This window comes from Bombina bombina, chromosome 10 (genome assembly GCF_027579735.1).
Source record: "Bombina bombina isolate aBomBom1 chromosome 10, aBomBom1.pri, whole genome shotgun sequence".
Lineage (NCBI taxonomy): Eukaryota > Metazoa > Chordata > Amphibia > Anura > Bombinatoridae > Bombina > Bombina bombina.
The window spans coordinates 65,299,329-65,319,411 of record NC_069508.1 but is presented as its reverse complement, the minus strand read 5'-3'; the positions used below and the strand labels follow the sequence as shown (position 1 = coordinate 65,319,411).

The 20,083-nt window shown below is 36.6% G+C and overlaps 1 protein-coding gene across 5 annotated transcripts in view; it reads right to left on the bottom strand.

Annotated features, from left to right (window-relative positions):
* Positions 1-20,083, bottom strand: part of LOC128640657 (myomegalin) — a 285,549-nt gene that overhangs the window by 18,923 nt on the left and 246,543 nt on the right. For all 5 annotated transcript variants that reach the window (XM_053693086.1, XM_053693087.1, XM_053693088.1 and 2 more), the window contains exons 36-42: positions 17,507-17,626; positions 16,718-16,907; positions 15,076-15,200; positions 12,607-12,840; positions 8,261-8,386; positions 3,335-3,561; positions 1,343-1,486 (exon numbers count right to left, since the gene is read on the bottom strand). In XM_053693086.1, the coding sequence (XP_053549061.1) occupies positions 1,343-1,486; positions 3,335-3,561; positions 8,261-8,386; positions 12,607-12,840; positions 15,076-15,200; positions 16,718-16,907; positions 17,507-17,626 (1,166 nt within the window). The remainder of the gene's footprint in view (positions 1-1,342; positions 1,487-3,334; positions 3,562-8,260; positions 8,387-12,606; positions 12,841-15,075; positions 15,201-16,717; positions 16,908-17,506; positions 17,627-20,083) is intronic.

Below are 20,083 nucleotides of genomic sequence, written 5' to 3'. Positions count from 1 at the left end.
TACTACAGTTTGCGCCATCTTCTAGGACACTAATTTTCATTTAACTGCATGTAATAGACACTACTATAAAGAATAAGATGCACAGATACTGATCTAAAAATCCAGTATACAACTGTTTAAAAACTTACTTAGAAGCTCCCAGTTTAGCTCTGTTTAAAAGATTAGCTGGAACACCCACTGCAAGTGGGAAATAGCAGACACTCTCCCCCTTCCTCTGCATATGAAAATACACTTTTCACAAACAGGAGCAAGCTGTAGTTGGTATACTTCTAAAACTTTGAGGCTTGGTTAGGAGTCTGAAAATGAGCGCAATATTATTTAAAAATAAGGAAAACTATACATTTTTGTTTTAAAAAAACCCTGTATGGCTATATAAATGGATCATCTACAAAGCATTTATGCAAAGAAAAATCTAGTGTATAATGTCCCTTTAAAGGTACAGCAGGAAAAGAAATCAGCCTCTTATGACACTAGATATGTATACTTTACAAAGTATTAGCTAATTATGCAATCTGATATATTCTTATCAGACATTACTTAGAACAGTTATGTACTTCCTCACTCATAACGACCGAGTGTAATGTATGCACCCCAAAAACACAGCACCCCCAATCAGCATAATTTCTCAGTTTCTCCGCACTGTCTCCTTATTTTTTTATTAAGTCAACACCTGTATCTAATTGCTGGTTGTCCCTTGATTGGTGGTGAAGGCAGGTGTAGTGCCAACAACATGAATATCAGCCAATTACAATAAAAGGAAGAAGAGTATACATAGTTCTGTTAGTGGTAACATCATAATCTTAAAGGGAAAGTCTAGTCAAAATTAAAGTTTCATGAGTCAGATAGGGCATGCAATTTCAAACAAATTTGCTTTGTTCTCTTGGTATTCTTTGTTGAAAGCTAAACCTAGGTAGGCTCATATGCTTATTTCTAAGTCATCTTATCTCAGTGCATTTTGACAGTTTTTCAAAGCTAGACAGCACTAGTTCATGTCTGCCATATATATATAACATTGTGCTTACTCCTGTGGAGATATTTATGAGTCAGCACTGATTGGCTTAAATGCATGTCTGTCAAAAGAACTGAGATAAGGGGGCAGTCTGCAGAGGCTTAGATACAAGATAATCACAGAGGTAAAAGTGTATTACTATAACCGTGTTTGTTATGCAAAACTGGACAATAGATATTCAAAGGAATTATCTATCTTTTTAAACAATAAACATTTTAAAGTAGACTGTCCCTTTAATAAGTAAAAAATCTGAGCATGAGCAGATGTACTACTAAGTCTATGGCAAGAAGGAATGATTATGCGCGTATGTGAGTATGTGCTGCTGCTCCCCACCTCTCTCTTTTGTTGAGCGACACTTTGTGTGTTGGGCAAGGCAGCTCTCCAGAACATGTCTAGCAGAGCGCTGGATTCATCCAGGATCTTGTGCACAGTACTTGTGGTAGAGAATAGTTTCTTGATGTTCCCATAATCCAGGGCCTGAAAAATTAAAGAGGTTGTGAGGAGTTTTTTAAAGATATTAAAAGAGATTAAAACAGTAAAAACAACTTAAAGGGACACTGAACCCAAATTTTTTCTTTTATGATTCAGATAGAGCATGCAATTGTATGCAACTTTCTAATTTACTCCTATTATCATTTTTTCTTTATTCTCTTGCTATCTTCATTTGAAAAGCAAGAATGTAAGTTTAGAAGCCGGCCCATTTTTGGTTCACAACCTAGGTTGTCCTTTCTGATTGGGCAGCACCAATAAACAAGTGCTGCCCAGGGTTTCTGAACTAAAAATTGCCTGGCTTCTTAGCTTAGATATCTTCTTTTTTAAATGAAGAAAGCAAGAGAACGAAGAAAAATTGATAATAGGAGTAAATTAGAAAGTTGCTTAAAATTGCATGCTCTATCTGAATCACAAAAGAAAAAAATTGGGTTCAGTGTCCCTTTAAAGTTACATGTTAATTCAATAGTAAAATGCTCTAATTTGGTACATTCTGCTATAACAGAAATGAATCTATATAAAACTCTGGCTTAGGAGCTGCATGAGCCAATCAAAACCAGTATGTGCACATAACCAACAATCACTGTTCATATTATGATCTGGAGCAGCTCAGTTTAAAGGGACACTAAACCCAATTTTTTTTCTTTCATGATTCAGATAGAGAATGCATTTTAAGAAACATTCTAATTTACTCCTAGAATCAATTTTTCTTCGTTCTCTTGGTATCTTTATTTTAAAAAAGCAGGAATAAAAGCTTTGGAGACGGCCCATTTTAGGTTCAGAACCTGGGTTGCGCTTGCCACCAATGTAGCCACCAATTAGCAAGCCCTATCCTGGGTAATGAACTTTATTTAAAAACGAAGGCATCTAAGCTAAGGAGCCAGCCAATTTTTGGTTCAGACCCTGAACAGTACTTTTTAATGGTGGGTGCCTTAAGCCAACAATCAGCAAGCACAATCCAGGTTGTGAATAAAAAATGGGCCGGCTTCTAATATGAATCATTAAAGAAAAAAATTGGGTTCAGTGTCACTTTAAATGGTGTTTCCAATAACTTGTCATACCAGCAGCAGAGTATGAAACAGAAATAGCTTCTTTTAGTTTATTTTTGTAAATTAAATAACCAATTTTGTTCTTTGAAACCACAAGTCATTAAAATGGGTTGAGCTTGCAGGGAAATCAGATATCCTTATTTGATCCATTTCTGTACACACAAATGCTTCCTTATCTTACATATGTCTGCATACCAAAGCCCAGTACTTATTAGGGATATCACAGGTAAAATCAGCTATTTCAAATGCTGAAATAAAGGTAAAGGATGTATCTGTAAACTATTTTATACACTTCAACAGCTAAAATGAATAATAGGAACCAAATTAAAGGGAGGGTCAAAAATAGGGAACACTGTCCCTTTTAACTTTGAATTTAATCCCTTTTGGAGTTTAAACATAAAGAGCTTGATTCCAATCTATCAACAGTGTTACTATTTTTTTGGCTTCTGATATGATTTTTTCGACATTGGAACTTGAATACAAGAGATAACATCATTCTCATATTGGAAAAATATTGGATCGAATATCGGAAAAATCCCCCATATGATGCATAGACAGCATTGACTTAAACGATCGGAATCCACCCAACTAAAAGTAATCAACTAAATATCATAAATTGGAGCATCTTATTGTTGCATTAACATATAACATTAAAAATGTTTTATAAGTAAGACATAGCTACAGATACTATTTAATTCAGTAGGATCTCCAGTTTTCATATTCAGTATTTTTCTGCAGTTGGTTGTATTATTTGTATTAATTGTGAATACCAAACAATATAGATTACCTTGGTTCCATGGAACTCCAGAAAAGGTATATTGAGAGATGACTGCATAAGTGACTCCAGTTTGTGGATTAACATCTTCCCTTCCAATATCTGCTGTCTTAAAGCACCGTAGTCATCAATATGGCCAATAACATGGCGTCCGTTCTTGTTGGCAAAAGACCCATCGGGGGCATCACCTTCCAGCTCTTGTGAACTATTCTCTGCAGACGCTTGACAACAACTTGACTCTAAAACAAAAAAAAACAGCTATTTTTTGGATGTGACTGCAGTACATGGAAATACTGACATAAAATAACTAGGGATAAACATGACACATCACTGGTTATTCATAAACACACTGAAGAATGTTCAAGCTAAAGGGATATTGAAAGAGCACCATTTAAACATGAAATTTAGTAGGAAGTACCTATTAGCCAATGAGCACTGGCAGGAAGAATCTATGAGCCTATCAGCAATAGTAGGAAGTACCTACTCAGCCATTATGCATTGGTAGTGCACGAATGATACAGAAGCATTTAATATAAAATTAAACAGCATATACTTAAAGGGATATGAAGCCCACATATTTTCTTTCATGAGTCAGATAAAGCATGCACATTTTAACAATTTTCTAATTTACTCCTATTACCAATTTTTCTTTGTTTTCTTGGTATGGTTTGTTGAATGAGCAGCAATGCACTACTGGTTGCTGACTGAACACATGGGTGAGCCAATCAGTATATACAGTATATATGCAGCAACCAATCAGCAGCTAGAACCTATGTTCTTTGCTGCTTTCCTAGATAAACCTTTCAGCAAAGGATAACAAGAGAAGGAAGCAAATTAAATAATTGAAGTAAATTGAAAAGCTGTTTAAAATTGTATGCTCTGTCTGAATCATGAAAGAAAAAAATTGGGTTTTATGTCCCTTTAACTTTTTTTAGAGAAATAAAATATCAACATGTTTAAACACTACTATTTCATATGAATAACAGAAAAGTTGTGAGTACAATCTCCCTTTAAGATCAAGTGAGATAATTAACTTTATTACACTTTTATTGCACTAGCTATATACAGAGAAAATACGACAGAGTTGTAATCCATAAAATTTTCAGAAACGTAAGTCTATTAAACATATTTTTATACCTCCCAACATTTTCTGGAGGCTTACCGAGATGGAAGGTGAGGGAACTTGTGGGTGGGGCAGAGTGAATGTTGTGGATAGGGACAGGTCATGTCATGAACAGGACCAGGTAGAGTTGGGATATATATAGGTAGAGTTGGCGGAGAAACCAGGGGCAGGATAGCAGGCAGACCTCTCAAATCCTTCAGGAACTTGGACAGTTGGGAGGTCTGAATTATCACTGAAGCCTCAAATACAGCCTCAACTCAAAGATTTCTTTGCAAGGAGTACATTAAAGTATAACTGGAAGACAATCATCTTAAAATTAATTGGGAACAATGTGTATAACCTTCCAAAACTTGACAATGTAGCTGTGTACTTTTGGTGTGGGCAAAAGCTGGATATACACAAATAAGGATTCTATCAAATGTAGCTCAGGTACTAGATTTAGATAAAAGTATTGTTCACGCAGGCACATCTAAGTTATGATTGATCCAAAGTAATTTTACACAAAAACATATAGATTGTACCACAACATATAAAAGAAGGCACCACATAGTAATACCCATGTGATGAGTTGACAATCATCTGTGAAACAAATTGTGAGAAATGGGTCACATGATGTATAAAACAAAAGAGTTGATGGGTATTACTTCACACTATGTTTAAATACAATTGGGTTGATTGACACCCCTGCTAGCGGCCAATTGGCCGCGAATCTGCAGGGGGCGGTATTGCACCAGCAGTTCACAAGAACTGCTGGTGCAATGATAAATGCAGAAAGCGTATGCTGTCAGCATTTATCGATGTGCAGCAGACATGATCTGTAATATCGGATCATGTCCACTCGCACAATGATAATTCGGCCCCTGGAAGTGGGTTAAAGGCAAAATAGAAAAAAAAGGGAGGTTCTACTTTAATGAATTGCTATTGGTTGCTGATGTATATATATATTGAAGCGCTGTGAAGCGTTGCATATGTCTGATGAAACAGCAACTTTGCTGAGAAATGTGTTGCTTGCAACATTGTTATATTAATATTTTTTTACACTCTGCTACTGTATCATTCTACTTTGTGAGGAGCTTGGTGCCGTCGTTTAGAGCTGTGTAGATCCATTATAACTGAATGATCCCTATGGATGACACACTCGTTCCTGCAGCGGGAGGCGAGTCTACTGGGCGACTCTGAGGATCCAGTCTCCTTGATTACAATGTTTAAATGTTTCACCACATGTGAGTTTATCTCTTTATACTTTGTTACATCTCATTAGAGATATGTTATTAGATATATGAGGCACCTTCTTTGATTTGTCATTATCTGATGTTGATGGCTCAGTACTTGAGAAGAGCTGCCTACCTTTTCTGTTGGATTAAAGATCCTTTTTGTGCCATTTTGGGTTGAACTCTTGGGCTTTTAGATTGGGACCCTTACTTGGGACTTGATTGGGGCCCCTATCTATACCATTTTTTTTATAGTGTATTATTGTGTTTATAGATTGTAACATTTTCTTTTTTTTTTTCCTGGATCCTGTTGAATCCATGTCTCATTTACACAAACACACCCATGCCATTTTCACACAAAAAAACAAAATAACGCATAACCCACTAGATGTAATATTTTTTTTGCTAAAACATATGGATTAAAGGGACAGACTACACCTGTGCAAACATACATTCATACCTTAGATCCATTGTTATAAGTCACATAGCACCCCTTCTTTTCTTATGAGTGATCAACAATATTAAAGATATCTTTATTTAAAAGTTTTATTTTGACGGTTAAAAATGGCCACTCAGCTCCTCCTAACAATGATGTCATCAATTCCCTGATTTTAGTTAGTCCAATCAAAAGTGGATCACTTGAGCTCTACGGTGTCGCGCTTTTCTAATTCGCACATGCGCAATCAAAGTGGGAACCAAAAAAACGGAACCGAATAATCTACACTATTTCTCAGCGTAGTGTATTATTTAAAGGACTGTCAATCTATTGGGTAAGCTAAGTTATCAGGTGCTATTGCATTGTATATATCAATGCGATATAATCTCACAGCCTAATTATTAATTTTACCCCAATCATATAAAACCTATGATCATGGACTCATTCACACGCTACGTACTTCCGGTTTCGGCGAGACAGAAGTTGCGCATGCGTATTGGGAGATTACATACGTCATTGTTGGATACGTGCACAAGTGCACATTTGAAAGAGAAGTGCTGTATAATGTAGGAGGAAAATGGAATGGGAGGAGTTTGGCGGCCATTTATACCTGTAAGAATATAAACTTCTTTTATAAATAATTTATTTATCGATAAAGACTAAAAAAGGTTGCAGGGGTGAACTAAAACTTTCAAGGATAGATCTAATGTATCGGTTAACGTTTGTACAGGTGTAAACTGTCCCTTTAAGCCTGTTGAATCCATGCCTAGTTTAGAATTTATACAGCTACACCGATCTAAGAATATACTGTATTATTTGACTCTCCAGGGTGGGACAATTTATTTCAAAGTTTTCATGCTTTTAATGACAAGTTGGAAACTTAAAAGGAAGGATCAATACTCACATTTAAATTTACATAAAAGTGCAGATTGGTTCACTTTTAAGAGCATTTTAGTATTGCACTGCTGCTTGCTTACAACCCCTGAGCAAATCTGATAAGACAAGAGGTATATGTGCAGCCACCAATCACCAGCTGGCTCCCAGTAGTGCATTGCTTCTCCTGAGCATACCTAGGTATGCTATTAAACAAAGGATACCAAAAGATTAAAGTAAAATAGATAACAGAGGTTAATGGAAAAGTCTCTTGAAATAGTTAATTTTTAAATTTCATGTCCCTTTAAATTCTGGAATTAACATAAGTTTTTTTGCCATTAAATGAACTCAATTTAAGCTAAAAAGAATCGACTCCATTTTAAAAGGGGAGCGCTGCCTTTTCCATACAAACGGGGGTTATGAAGTGAGTGGGAGCAGGAGTTGGAGAGTGTAACTGTATAATAATTTGGTATAATTTGTTTGCCTTTCTCCTAGTGATTTGCTTGATATTAAAGGACCAGTGTACTGTAAAACTGGTTTCCCCTTAAAGGGACATGAAACACAATTTTTTTCTTTCATGATTCAGATAGAGAATGCATTTTTAAAAAACTTTCCAGTTTACTTCTATTATTTAATTTGCTTCATTCTCTTGTTATCCTTTGTTAAAGAAGCAGCAATGCACTACTGGGAGCTACTTACCACATTGGGTGAGTCAATAAGATGTCCCTTTAATGTGTTTCCAATGACTTGTTATACTAGTATGGAAGCTTGCTTGCTTAGGTTTTTTGTTTTTTTTTATACGAAATAGCTGTTTTTGATCATTAAAACCGCAACCTATTCAAATGGGCTGGGCTTGCATTTTAAGCAGTGCAGAGCTCCTTATCTTGCCTTTCTCTGTATACAAAAATGTATTCCTTATTGTATCTATGTCTGTATATACAGAAGGCCAAAATTTAGTCAGAATAATTAAATATGAAGACTTTAGTACCTTTCTTCAAAACTATGAGCCAAAACTGAACTGAAACTTGAAAAGTATTGGTGGTGGTTTCAACAGGCAAAAGTAACCTTTTCAACAGAGAAAATAAAGGTAAATGTGTAAACAACTTAATACAATCCATCAGGTAAATTGAATCACTGGGAACACAGTAAAGGGTAAAACTATACTTTTAACTGAGATATCTAAAACCTTTTCCTGTTTCAGGTGCTGTCACAATGCACGTGACAGTAATATGCATTTATAATGACTGCAAGCAATGAAATAACAATGCTATATGATAAAATCTGCAATGCATTACCTGGAGACTTGTGAAGGAAGCCTGGGACTGTAGCAGTGAAGGAAGCGCTAAGGTTGGAGGCTGTGGGGAAGAAGCAGGACGGGGAGTGCATGCCAACATCTCGCACAGGAGGAGACGGGATCGGATCTACAAATCCAAGGAACCATTCAGTCATTTTAACAATATTCTATTTAATGAAAAACAACAAAATTCTGTTAAAGGGACATGAAACCCTATATTTTTCATTCATGATTCAGATAGAGAATACAATTATAAAATTTTTATTTTACTTTGAGGGGTCAATTTATCAAGCTCCGTACAGAGCTTGATGCCCCGTGTTTCTGGAGAGCCTTCAGGATCGCCGGAAACAGAAGTTATGAACCAGCGTTCTAAAGACCGCTGCTCCATAACCTGTCTGCCTGCTCTGAGGCGGCGGACAGAAATCAACTCGATCGGGTTGATTGACACCCCCTGCTAGCGGCTGATTGGCAGCGAATCTGCAGAGGGCGGCATTGCACCAGCAGTTCACAAGAACTGCTGGTGCAATGATAAATGCTGACAACGTATGCTGTCTGCATTTATTAATGTGCGGTGGACATGATAAGCTACATCGTATCATGTCCGTCCGCACTTTAATACATTTACCCCAAATTGATGTCATTCTCATGTTATTCTTTGTTGGAGAGATATCTAGATAGGTAGCGTGCACATGTCTGGAGTAGTACATGACAGGAAATAGTGCTGTCATCTAGTGCTCTTGCGAATGTATAATATTGTTTCAAAACAGCTATTATATGGTGCTGCAGATAAGCGCACACTCCTGGGGGTAGATTTATTATGCTGCGGATGCAGCTGTTTCTGCGCAAGCCTTCGGGCTCGCCAGAAACAAAAGTTAAGAAGCAGCCGTCTTAAGACCGCTGCTCCTTAACTCATCTGCCACCTCTGAGGAAGCGGACAGCAATCATCCCGATTGGATACAATAGAGATGATTGACACCCCCCCTGCTAGCGGCCGATTGGCCGTGAATGTGCAGGGGGCTGGATTGCAAAAGCATTTCACGAGAAAGCCTTGTGCAATGATAAATGCCGACAGTGTATGTTGTCGGTATTTAGTGATGTCGGCCGGACATATTTGCCACAGCAACATTTCATAAATCTACCCCCTGAAATTACCTTCCTTATTTTCAACAAAGGATATAAGAAAATTAAGAAAATTTGATAACAGAAGTACATTGGAAAGTTGTTTAAAATTGTATGATCTATCAGAATCATGAAAGAAAATTTTGGAGATTTATGTTCCTTTAATTTGGTTACAGATTCATTTTTATATAGTGTTTATATACAGGTCACGTTAAGATACTTTTCAGGAGAAGTAAACCATTGTATTCTGGTAACTGCGCATCATGTCTGAAGGAAAGATCTCTGACAGCAGAGATACTCATGCACCCCGAAAATTTGTTTTTTCAGTTATAAGTAAATGTTCCTGTATTAATTAGTTGTATATCTACGCTTTTCCTTTACATACATGGTTCCTAAACTAGTTCAGCTGTGCAACCTTTATAGAGGTAGGGACCAAGGGGTGGGAAGTGTCAGGTGGGAGAGTAATCTCTACACTAAAGCTAAAATTAACCTTTATAGCTACATGATTAACTTTACTGCTGGGAATAATAAAAGTGTGGTGCACAGCTGCAATTAGCGGCCTTCTAAATACCAAAAAGCAATGGCAAAGCCATATATGTCTGCTATTTCTGAACAAAGGGGATATCCCAGAGAAGCTTTTACAACCATTTGTACCATGATTGCACAAGCTGTTTGTAAATCATTTCAGTGAGAAACCTAAAGTTTGTGAAAAAGTTAACAATTTTTTTTTTATTTGATCACATTTAGTGGTGAAATTATGGCATGAAATATACCAAAATGGGCCTAGATCAATACTTTGGGTTGTCTACTAAAAAAAATATATATGGTTTTGATAGTTAAATAATACAAAAAAGGCTTTATTTCTGTTTAAATGTAGTGACGGCAAAAATGCTCTGGTCTTTTGGGGAAGTTTTAGTCTGAAATGCCTGGTCCTTAAGGGGTTAAACAGTAAATACATATAGACATTATGATGCATATCAAACCAAAGATTCGCTGAGAATAGTATGTAAATCTACTTTTTACAATTATATTAGTTGCTTAAATATTGAAGATATAAGTGTAAAGGATTAGTTTCTATAAAGTAATGGGAGCTGCCATGTTTAAGCTTAAACGGCCATTATAATGTTAACATTACATACTCTAATCGGAGCATGTCATTTTATTACTAGTGCCGCTGCCGCTTGAATGCTATGTGTGTTTAACCCAGCTGTACGACTAGCGCTGCTGATTGGATCAGCTGCAGTTTCGGTTCAGCAGTGTTCTGACACAGTCTATCTTAAAGCCTTCCACTGGTCTCCTGGTCTAGGGTTCATGGAAGAAAATGTAAGCAGAAATGGGGTACATTATTTTCCCAACAGAAAATATGTTGATTCTATGTTCCTGAGAAGCCTCTTATTGCAAAAAATGAAATATCAACAGGACACCATTTGGGAATTATGATGTAATCGTCCTCTAAACAGGATGTCTATATAATTAGGTGCAATTAAAAAGCCCCTGTTTAAAAAGGTGGTGAACCTTTTTGATAATTTGTGCCTAAATTGGTGATAATCTAACTTTAAAAAAGGTCCCATGGGCACTTGAGATTTTTTTTAAAAGGAATATTAAACAAATATTAAAATGAACTTTTCTTAATCCATAATATATTGATATAAATTAAATAAACGATTGAGCACTACAATCTAAGCCAAATAAACACAGCAGTATAGTGTTAGCTCAAAGATTGAGTGCAAACAAAATTGTTAATATTGCCACCTAGGGTATTTGTGCCAAAGGCTTCCCATCCCTGATCTAAAACTGTGTCTTTTGTATCCAATTTAGTTATATATTTGCAAAACATTTTAATGCTGAGTGGTTATTTCTGTAAATTGTTGAAATGTATAATTTCCTGTAGAGTGGTTACAGTGCAGGAAACTACAGGAGCACACATCAGTTTACAGCAACAAGCCATGCAGAGTATTAAATGCTAATGGCAGTAGATTTTAAAGTCACTTTCAGTTTGTAGGTTCTTATCATGTCTTGGGCAGGTTTTACAATTCCAGTACACCAGTATACAAAGTACATTACATTTCTGCTGGTTTTGGGATATGACCTCCAGCAGTTTTTGTTGCAACTAAAGCAACAGTAAGAAAAATACAATAAATTGTCTCAGACAAATAAATAATATATTTATGAGTTTATAAATTCTTCTTCATGATCTGAATAATGTATTTAAGTAATATTATAATTACACAGTCCAATACCTGGTCGTCTAATGGTTAGACGGAGTCCTGGAGATGCCTACAAGCCACAGTGTCTCGCACCCACTGTGAAATTTGGTGGAGGATCGGTGATGATCTGGGGGTGTTTCAGCGAGGCTGGAATTGGGCATATTTATCTTTGTGAAGGACGCATGAATCAAGCTATGTATAAAGTTATCCTAGTAGAAAACTTTCTTCTGCTCTGAAAATGTTCCCCAACTCTAAGGATTAGTTTTTGCAGCAGGACAATGCTACATGCCACACAGCCAGGTCAAACAAGGTGTGGATGGAGGAACACAGATCAAGACCCTGTCATGGCCTGCCCAATCTCAAGACCCGAACCCCATGTGGAATGTGATCAAGAGGAAGATGGATGGTCACAAACCCTCAAAGCCGAGTTGCTTGAATTTTTGCGCCAGGAGTGGCATAAAGTCACCCAACAGCAATGTGAAAGACTGATGGAGAGCATGCCAAGATGCATGAAAGCTGTTATTGAAAATCAGGGTTATTCCACCAAATATTGATCTCTGAACTCTTGCTAAGTTAAAACATTAGTATTGTCTTGTTTAAAAATGAATATGAACGTATCCCATTATACTCAACTCCATCTACGGGCTGTCATTCAGCACATAGACATCATTGGTCTGATGTCTTACTTTATGTGAGTATGGTTTCTAAGTTAGTGAGGGCTATTGATGCCCTTCTATGCTATGAGGTGTCCTCTGTTTTCATAGATTTTCTAGGAACTGGTGAATGAAGATCTGAGATTCTTCAGAGGAGGGAGCAGCCCACAAGGGACATCTTCCAACATCTTTTATATCTTCACTTGCTGGACTGTAGTATTTCTGCTGTTTCTGTTTTTACTGTTACTAGGTTGCTATGGTTTTATTGGTATCATTGTAAAGCTGTAGATTGTTAGCCCTCCTCTATTTGTGTGCCTAATTCGGAAATTCAGATTTAACAAAAGTTATATATATAACTATAATTTTACCTTTAAAAAACTGCATCTTTGCGCCTTTCTCACAGGAAGTGAAAATGTTGAGGGATGATGGTTGCATTTCGGGCGTTCTGACATTTCCCTCCAGCTGCTTCTCTAAGTGGTTCCGTATGGAGTTGTTAACTTGTATGCTGTGCTCCATCTGGGTCCTTAAACTACGGACTTCTGTGAGGAGGTCGTTCAAGTCACGGCTGGGTGGGATGTTGTGATATGTCTCACCACTGAGAGCTGTAAAGTTTTTCATTGAAACATACAGTACTTTATGGTAATTTCTAACCTTACACATGCACAAAAAGCACAATACACATTGCTGGGTAACTGTTTAGAGATAATCATTTAGAAACTGGACAAATAAAGGAATATAATTATTAGAGCTGCGTTATTGTCATATTAAAGTTATTGCTTTTTTTCTTCTTTAGTACAAACCCAATTATCTAGAATTATTATTATTATTATTATCTGTTATTTGTAGAGCGCCAACAGATTCCGCAGCGCTATAAACAAAGGGGGAGTACAACAAAACAATTATAGGGTAGAGCCGCACATTAAAAAATAAACTGCAATACAGTGTCAATATAAGCAGATTGTGCTTGTCTATTATTGGGACTTAGCAATTATCTAGAATAATCTACTACTTTTATATTTGTGTGTGTATATCTATTTATCTATCAATATATATATAAATACACTTCTTTCTTTTGTATACACACAAATAAACACACACGTTAAAGGGACACTGAACCCAAATGTTTTCTTTTGTGATTCAGATAGAGCATGCAGTTTTAAGCAACTTTCTAATTTACTCCTAGAGGCCCATTTATCATATGTCTGTCGGACCTGATCTGACAGTGTGGATCAGGTCCGACAGACATTGCTGAATGCGGAAAGCAATACGCTCTTGTATTCAGCATTGCACCAGCAGCTCTGGTTGCTGCTGGTGCAACGCTGCCCACTGCAGACTCGCGGCCAATCGGCCGCCAGCAAGGGGGGTGTCAATCAACCCAATCGTACTCGATCGGGTTGAAATCCGGCGATTCCTGTCCGCCTCATCAGAGCAGGCGGACAGGGTTATGAAGCAGCGGTCTTCATAAAGCCTGCAGGCTCGCCAGAAACACGGGCCCTCAAGCTCCGTACGGAGCTTGATAGATAGGCCCCTTATTATGAACATTTCTTCATTCTCTTGGTATATTTATTTGAAATGCAAGAATGCAAGTTTAGATGCCGGCCCATTTTTGGTGAACAACCTGGGTTGTTCTTGCTGATTGGCGGATAAATTCATCCACCAATAAACAAGTGCTATCCAGCTTCTGAACCAAAACATAGCTTAGATGCCTTCTTTTTCAAATAAATATAGCAAGAGAACGAAGAAAAATTGATAATAGGAGTAAATTAGAAAGTTGCTTAAAATTGCATGCTCTATCTGAATCACGAAAGAAAAAATTTGGGTTCAGTGTCCCTTTAAGTCTCTCACATTAATCATTTTTACCATGGGTCAGAGTGCAACCTAATGCACCCCGTGTTGCTAATTGAGTCCCCCTTGTATTCTAGCCCATAATATTCTTCTGCTGGTACAATAAGTCACTGGGAACACATAACAGTGGGAAAAACTGCAATACAGTGTCAATATAAGCAGATTGTGTTTGTCTATTATTGGGACTTAGAAGAAGATTAGACCAATTATTTATGAGTAATTAAAACAGAAATCTGGGTAATGGAATTAGGTTTTTTTAATGTGCGGCTCTGCAAGCCAATTGGTAGAAAATTGGTGAAGGGTGTAACAGAAACCTAAACAGAGCAATGAAAGATAGGTAGTAGGAATTTGTAATATAGAGGATCTAGACTCTCGAAAAAAAAAGACAAATAATGTTCAGTTTATGGCTAATTTAAATTATCCAAATGTTGAAGCACTTGAAAGTGATGTAGCATAGCTGTAAAAAGCTGACTAGAAAATATCACCTGAACATCTCTATGTAAAAAAGAAAGATATTTTAACTCAAATTTCCTAAGTATTCACACCCCACTGTAAAGAGACTTTAAAGGGACAGTTCACCCAAAAATGTTCTCACATTTAAATTATTCCCAATGAGCCAGTCAGGATGCTAGTCCCAGGACAAGCTAGGGAGTGTGCATCTGGCATGTGCAGGCACAGTCATGTTAATTCCCTATTCCGTTTAAGTAAGTTCTACGAAATCTCATGAGATTTCAGATAAATTTCATGAGATCACAGCAAAGGCAAAACATTACCTCAGCACTGCTGATGCTGATTGGCTGTTGTTGTTTTTTCAACTTGCAGCTTTACAGCAACTGAATTGAAGACATTTTGAGGTAAAATATCCTCCTTTTTTTATATAGAGATTTTCAGGTGATATTTTTTTATCAGCTTTTTACAGTTATGCTGCATCACTTTCAAGTGATTTAGCATATGGATATTATCAATATTTTATGAATATTATTTGTTCTTACCTGATAGCATCATTTTGGAAGAACCAAAGAGCCGCTCATAAACCTGTAGCTCAGATTGTAAGTTTTGAACAAGTTGCATATTTTCATTTAACTGTTGTTCGAGTAAAGTAGCCTGGTGTTGCCATCTTGAAAATAGAAAGATGTGATTAATATGACAGATTCTGTTTAGACAATGGAAGGCTCTTAAAGGTATAGAAGAGATTGTTAAAGGGACACGAAACCCAACATTTTTCTTTCATGATTCAGTTGGAGAATACAATTTAAAAAAAGTTTCCAATGTATTTTTATTATCAAATTTGCTTTGATCTCATGTTATTCTTTGTTGTAGAGATACCTAGGTATGTAGAGTGCACATGTCTGAATCACATGACAGGAAGTAGTCCTGCCATCTAGATCTCTTGCTAATGTATAACATTGTTGCAAAACGCGCTGCAGACATGTGCATACTCCTGAGCTCAGATCCTTGGTTTTTAACAAAGATAACAAGAAAATAAAAAAATTTGATAATAGAAGTAAATTGGAAAGTTGTTTAAAATTGTATGAATTATAAAAGAAAAAATGTGGGTTTGCTGGCCCTTTAAGTAGAGCTAATTTGGTCTAAATTGGTGCACTTTGACCTGCTTCACCATGTCCCATATGCTTATGGCTCTATCATGAGATTGCAATTGCTCCAGTGATCACCTCATAGCCATATAATCTTTTGACCCCCAAACTGAAATAAATGACTCCCCTTATCAGTTCACCTATATTGGTGCTAAAATAGGAGTATTAAAAGGACATGAAACCCCAAATATTTCTTTCATGATTCAGATAGAGAATACAATTTTAAACAACATTCCAATTTACTTCTATTATCTAATTTGCTTAATTCTTTAGGTATCCTTTTTTGAAGAAATAGCAATGCGCATTGGTAAGCCAATCAAACAAGGCATCTATGTGCAGTCACCAATAAGCAGCTACTGAGCCTATTTTGGTCTTCTTTTCAGCAAAGGGTATCAAGAGAATGATGCAAATTAGATAATAGAAATAAATTGGAAAGTTGTTTAAAATGGCATGTTTTTTTCTAAATCATGAAAGAAAAAAAAGGGTTTCATGTCCCTTTAATTTTACGCCTGATTGTTACTTTAATAAAACCAGTTTAAAGTGAAAATATTGTGTGCTTTATTGACTATCAACTACTACTACTGTAGCTAAAACTACCAAAGCGTTTTGTTTAAGTGTATCCAGATTTCTTCACAGTTTAACAGATCTACTTCAAGCTATGCAGACAGATTATCCCTCCTTAAAGGGACCCAAAACATTTCATTCATGATTCAGATAGGGAATACAATTTTAAACAACTTTCTAATTTACTTATATTATCTAATCTGTTTCATTCTCTTGGTATCATATGTTGAAGGAGAAGCAATGCACTAATGGTTTCTAACTGAACACATGCGTGAGCCAATGACAACTGGTATATAGACACAGCCACCAATCAACAGCTAGAACCCAGGTTTTCTGAGATTGCCAGGAAAACAAGAGATGGAAGCAAATTAAATAATAGAAGTAAATTAGAAAGTTGTTTAAAATTGTATTCTCTATCTGAATCATGAAAGAAAAAGTTTGGGTTTCATGTCCCTTTAAAGCTTTCAGTCCTTACCTGTTGCATTTCTCCTGGTTTGATTGGCGTTCCTTTTGAAGCTGAAGAACCTCGTGTTGCTTCCCCTCCAGTTTCCCTTGTAGTTCTTGGTATTCCTTCTTTTTCTCGTCAAGATCTAACTGTACCTCCTTGAGCTGGGATCGTGAAGAGTTTAGCAGCTCTTGCAGCTTCTCCAGCTCAGTAAAATAGTCTTTAAGGAAGATCCAGAGTGTAAAAGGGAAACATTTAGGTGGAATAAATCCATTGGCAGAAGATTGTGGGTCAGAATATTTTGTGCAACCTCTTATGCAATATATTAAAGATACATGGCCGCTTTGCAGGATACGCTGGCTAGAATGGAAGTGTATAAATCTACATATTTAAAAGGATACTCAATCAAAATTTGAAAGCTTAGGAGAAGGCCAATTTTAGGTTCAGTACTCTGGACAGCATTTGCTTATTGATGGCTACATTTAGCCAGCAATGAGCAAGCGTAACCCAAGTTCTAAAAGTAAAGTAAAGAGTAAAAAGAAGACATGAGCATAATTTTGTATTCGGCATTCATTTGTATTCATGTGAAAGTACAACGCACAAGATATAGATTTGCACAGATAAATAATAATAATAAATCTGCCACCGGAAATAGCCGAAGGAAGCTGTCTGCGAATATACAAAATTATGCCCATGTCTAGTAAAAAGTTAATTATTTTCTACTTGCCTATGGGCACTGGCAAATCTAGCCCTGTATCTTATACAGTTAACAAAAAAAGTCATTTCCCAAAGTCGTCATTGCACCAAAAAGTCACTTACCTCTGGTGATCTGACTTATTCGCACTTGCAAGCTGAGGTTCTCTTCCCTGAGTGCTCTGTTCTCGTTTGATAGTTGAGGCAGTGACTCCAGACCTTGGATATAAATATTAGTGGGGGATCCTGTAATATTAAAAATCAGGTTATCTCACACCTTTCAGTTCTATGTTTAAATATTGAAAGTTATAATTACCAATAAATTAATGATTAAAGGGCAGTGATACCCAAATGTTGAAACACTAGAACGTGATGCAGCATAGCTGTAAAAAGCTGACTAAAAAATATCACCTGAACATCTCTATGTAAAAAAGAAAGATATTTTACCTAAAAAGTTCCTCAGTAGCCACATCCTATTGTAAAAGACTTCTAAGCAAAAAATCAGTATGTCTGTCCCGGGACAGCAGAAGGAGCGAGCTTACGTGCACACTCATCTTATTTCCCTATTCAGCCTAAGGAAGTTTACTATGAAATCTCATGAGAGTTAAGTCAAATCACATGAGATCACAGAAAAAGAGTTCATGACCTCAGCACTGCTGATGCTGATTGGCTGCTGTTCATTTCTTCATTTTTTTTGCCTGCAGCTGGGCACAGAACTTACTCTGCTGAGCTGAGAAAATTGTGAGGTAAAATATCTTCTTTTTTTACATAGAGATGCTCAGGTAATATTTTCCTGTCAGTTTATTACAGTTATACTGCATCAGTTTCAAGTAATTTAGTATATGAGTATAATGTCCCTTTAATATGAATCCTTTCTCTCCCACCTACGACACTGAATTTCTCTCTTTATAATAAAAATGGGAATATCTCACCTTTCATTAATATATCTACAACAGCAGGTTGGATTGCATATTTTACAACTAACTTAATAAACTAGGCCAGGGAGGATGGGTATAATTATAGGTATTGTAAACTAGAAGGTATAGGGATAAACATATTAAAAAGAGAGAGGTTGCAATGCAATGGATAGAAATGGGGCAGGAATTTAGGATGTAGTGTTCATCATTAAAGGGACAGTCTACACCTTGGTCATCTTAAAGTATTACCTTAGATTAAGCTGCAAATAGCCTCCTGCACCTTTTCTATATCATGGAGCAGGAATGGTAAAAAAGTTATTTTAAAATTAATATTGTTTCTGGCCAATTTGAAATGGTTGCCAAGCTTCGCCCACTGATGACATCACAACCTGGTCTGCATTTGTGTCCAATTACTAAAGGCTCACTAGTTGGATTCAACAGACTGTCATTGCTATTCAGCAGAGTGCCTAGATGCAGCCCAGATTGTGATGTGGGTGGAGCTTGGCAACCATTTCAAAGTGGCTCATAACAATATTCAATACAAAATAACGTTTTACCGTTCCTGCTGCATGATATAAAAAGGGGTGCAGGAGGGGTTTTGCAGCTTAATCTAAGGTAAGACTTTAAGATGACTAAGGTGTAGTCTGTCCCTTTAATGTACCAAAGTCATATGGTCAGTGTTGTCCAATCTAAGGATCAGAATCACAAGGCTACCTGATTTTAGTCTTTTATATTGCTTCTACCCAGTAATATATCCATATAATGTTAATCATACTGTTTATTGACCACCTGACCTGACCCATGGTATAACTGTCCTGGGCATCTGTTCAGCATTATACAAATCTGCCCTGAGGTGGGAGCTTAACTTGGATGACTGTGGGAATCACATATGAGATCTTTGTTGGACTTATATATAGAATGCTGGCATACTGTGACACATGGGTTTTCTTTTATTAGAATAGCAGAATATTAAAATATCTACCATTTGGTGAACTAGAACTAGTAGCTGTGGTTTTCTGGCAGTTTACAGATTAGATGAATAATACAATATTTTGCATATTTTTGCTGGTCATGGTTAATACTCTTGCATCCTGTTTACTTGATTGCTTTGTTGCAAAGTGTCCCAGGTATTCTATGGTTGGTAGTTTTTTTTTCTTGTTTTTTTATTTTATTTCAAACAAGCTTTATTTTTGTAAAGAGCGACTACATTAGATAGATATCAATATTACATCATAAATCACGGTCATAAGATTCAGAATGTTAATATGATCACAATTTAGTAAGAGTCTCTGTGGGCGGTAGAAATCAGATGTAGAGTTCAAATGTCTTTTAAACCCAAGCGATTGATCGCTCTTTATAATCTCTGAGCTAGCGACTTCAGTCGAGCTTGCATGTTTGTTATACTAGAACTAAATCGTTATATAAATGAAGGCATATTTAGTTTACATCAGGCATGTAGTTTATCAAGTCTTCTTAGATCCACAGCTTACATTATACATACAGCTGAGGTCAAATACCTGAGGTGGTCACCTATACAGGCGTAAAGATATAAAAGAGAATAAGGGGAGCAAGAAAGGGGGGATGTGGAGAGAAGAGGAAAAAAAATGGGGGAGGGGATAGGGGAGGGTCTAAGGGTTATGGGTAGCCCGGAATATCTGGCAGATGGCTTCTTAATGTTCTCATATAGGTCGGGTATCAACAAGTATTTCAAAGACCCTTTCCCTCCCAGGTTAATGTCATCATTTCATGTGTGCCTATTTTGCCATTTTTAAGGTAGTGGTATCTT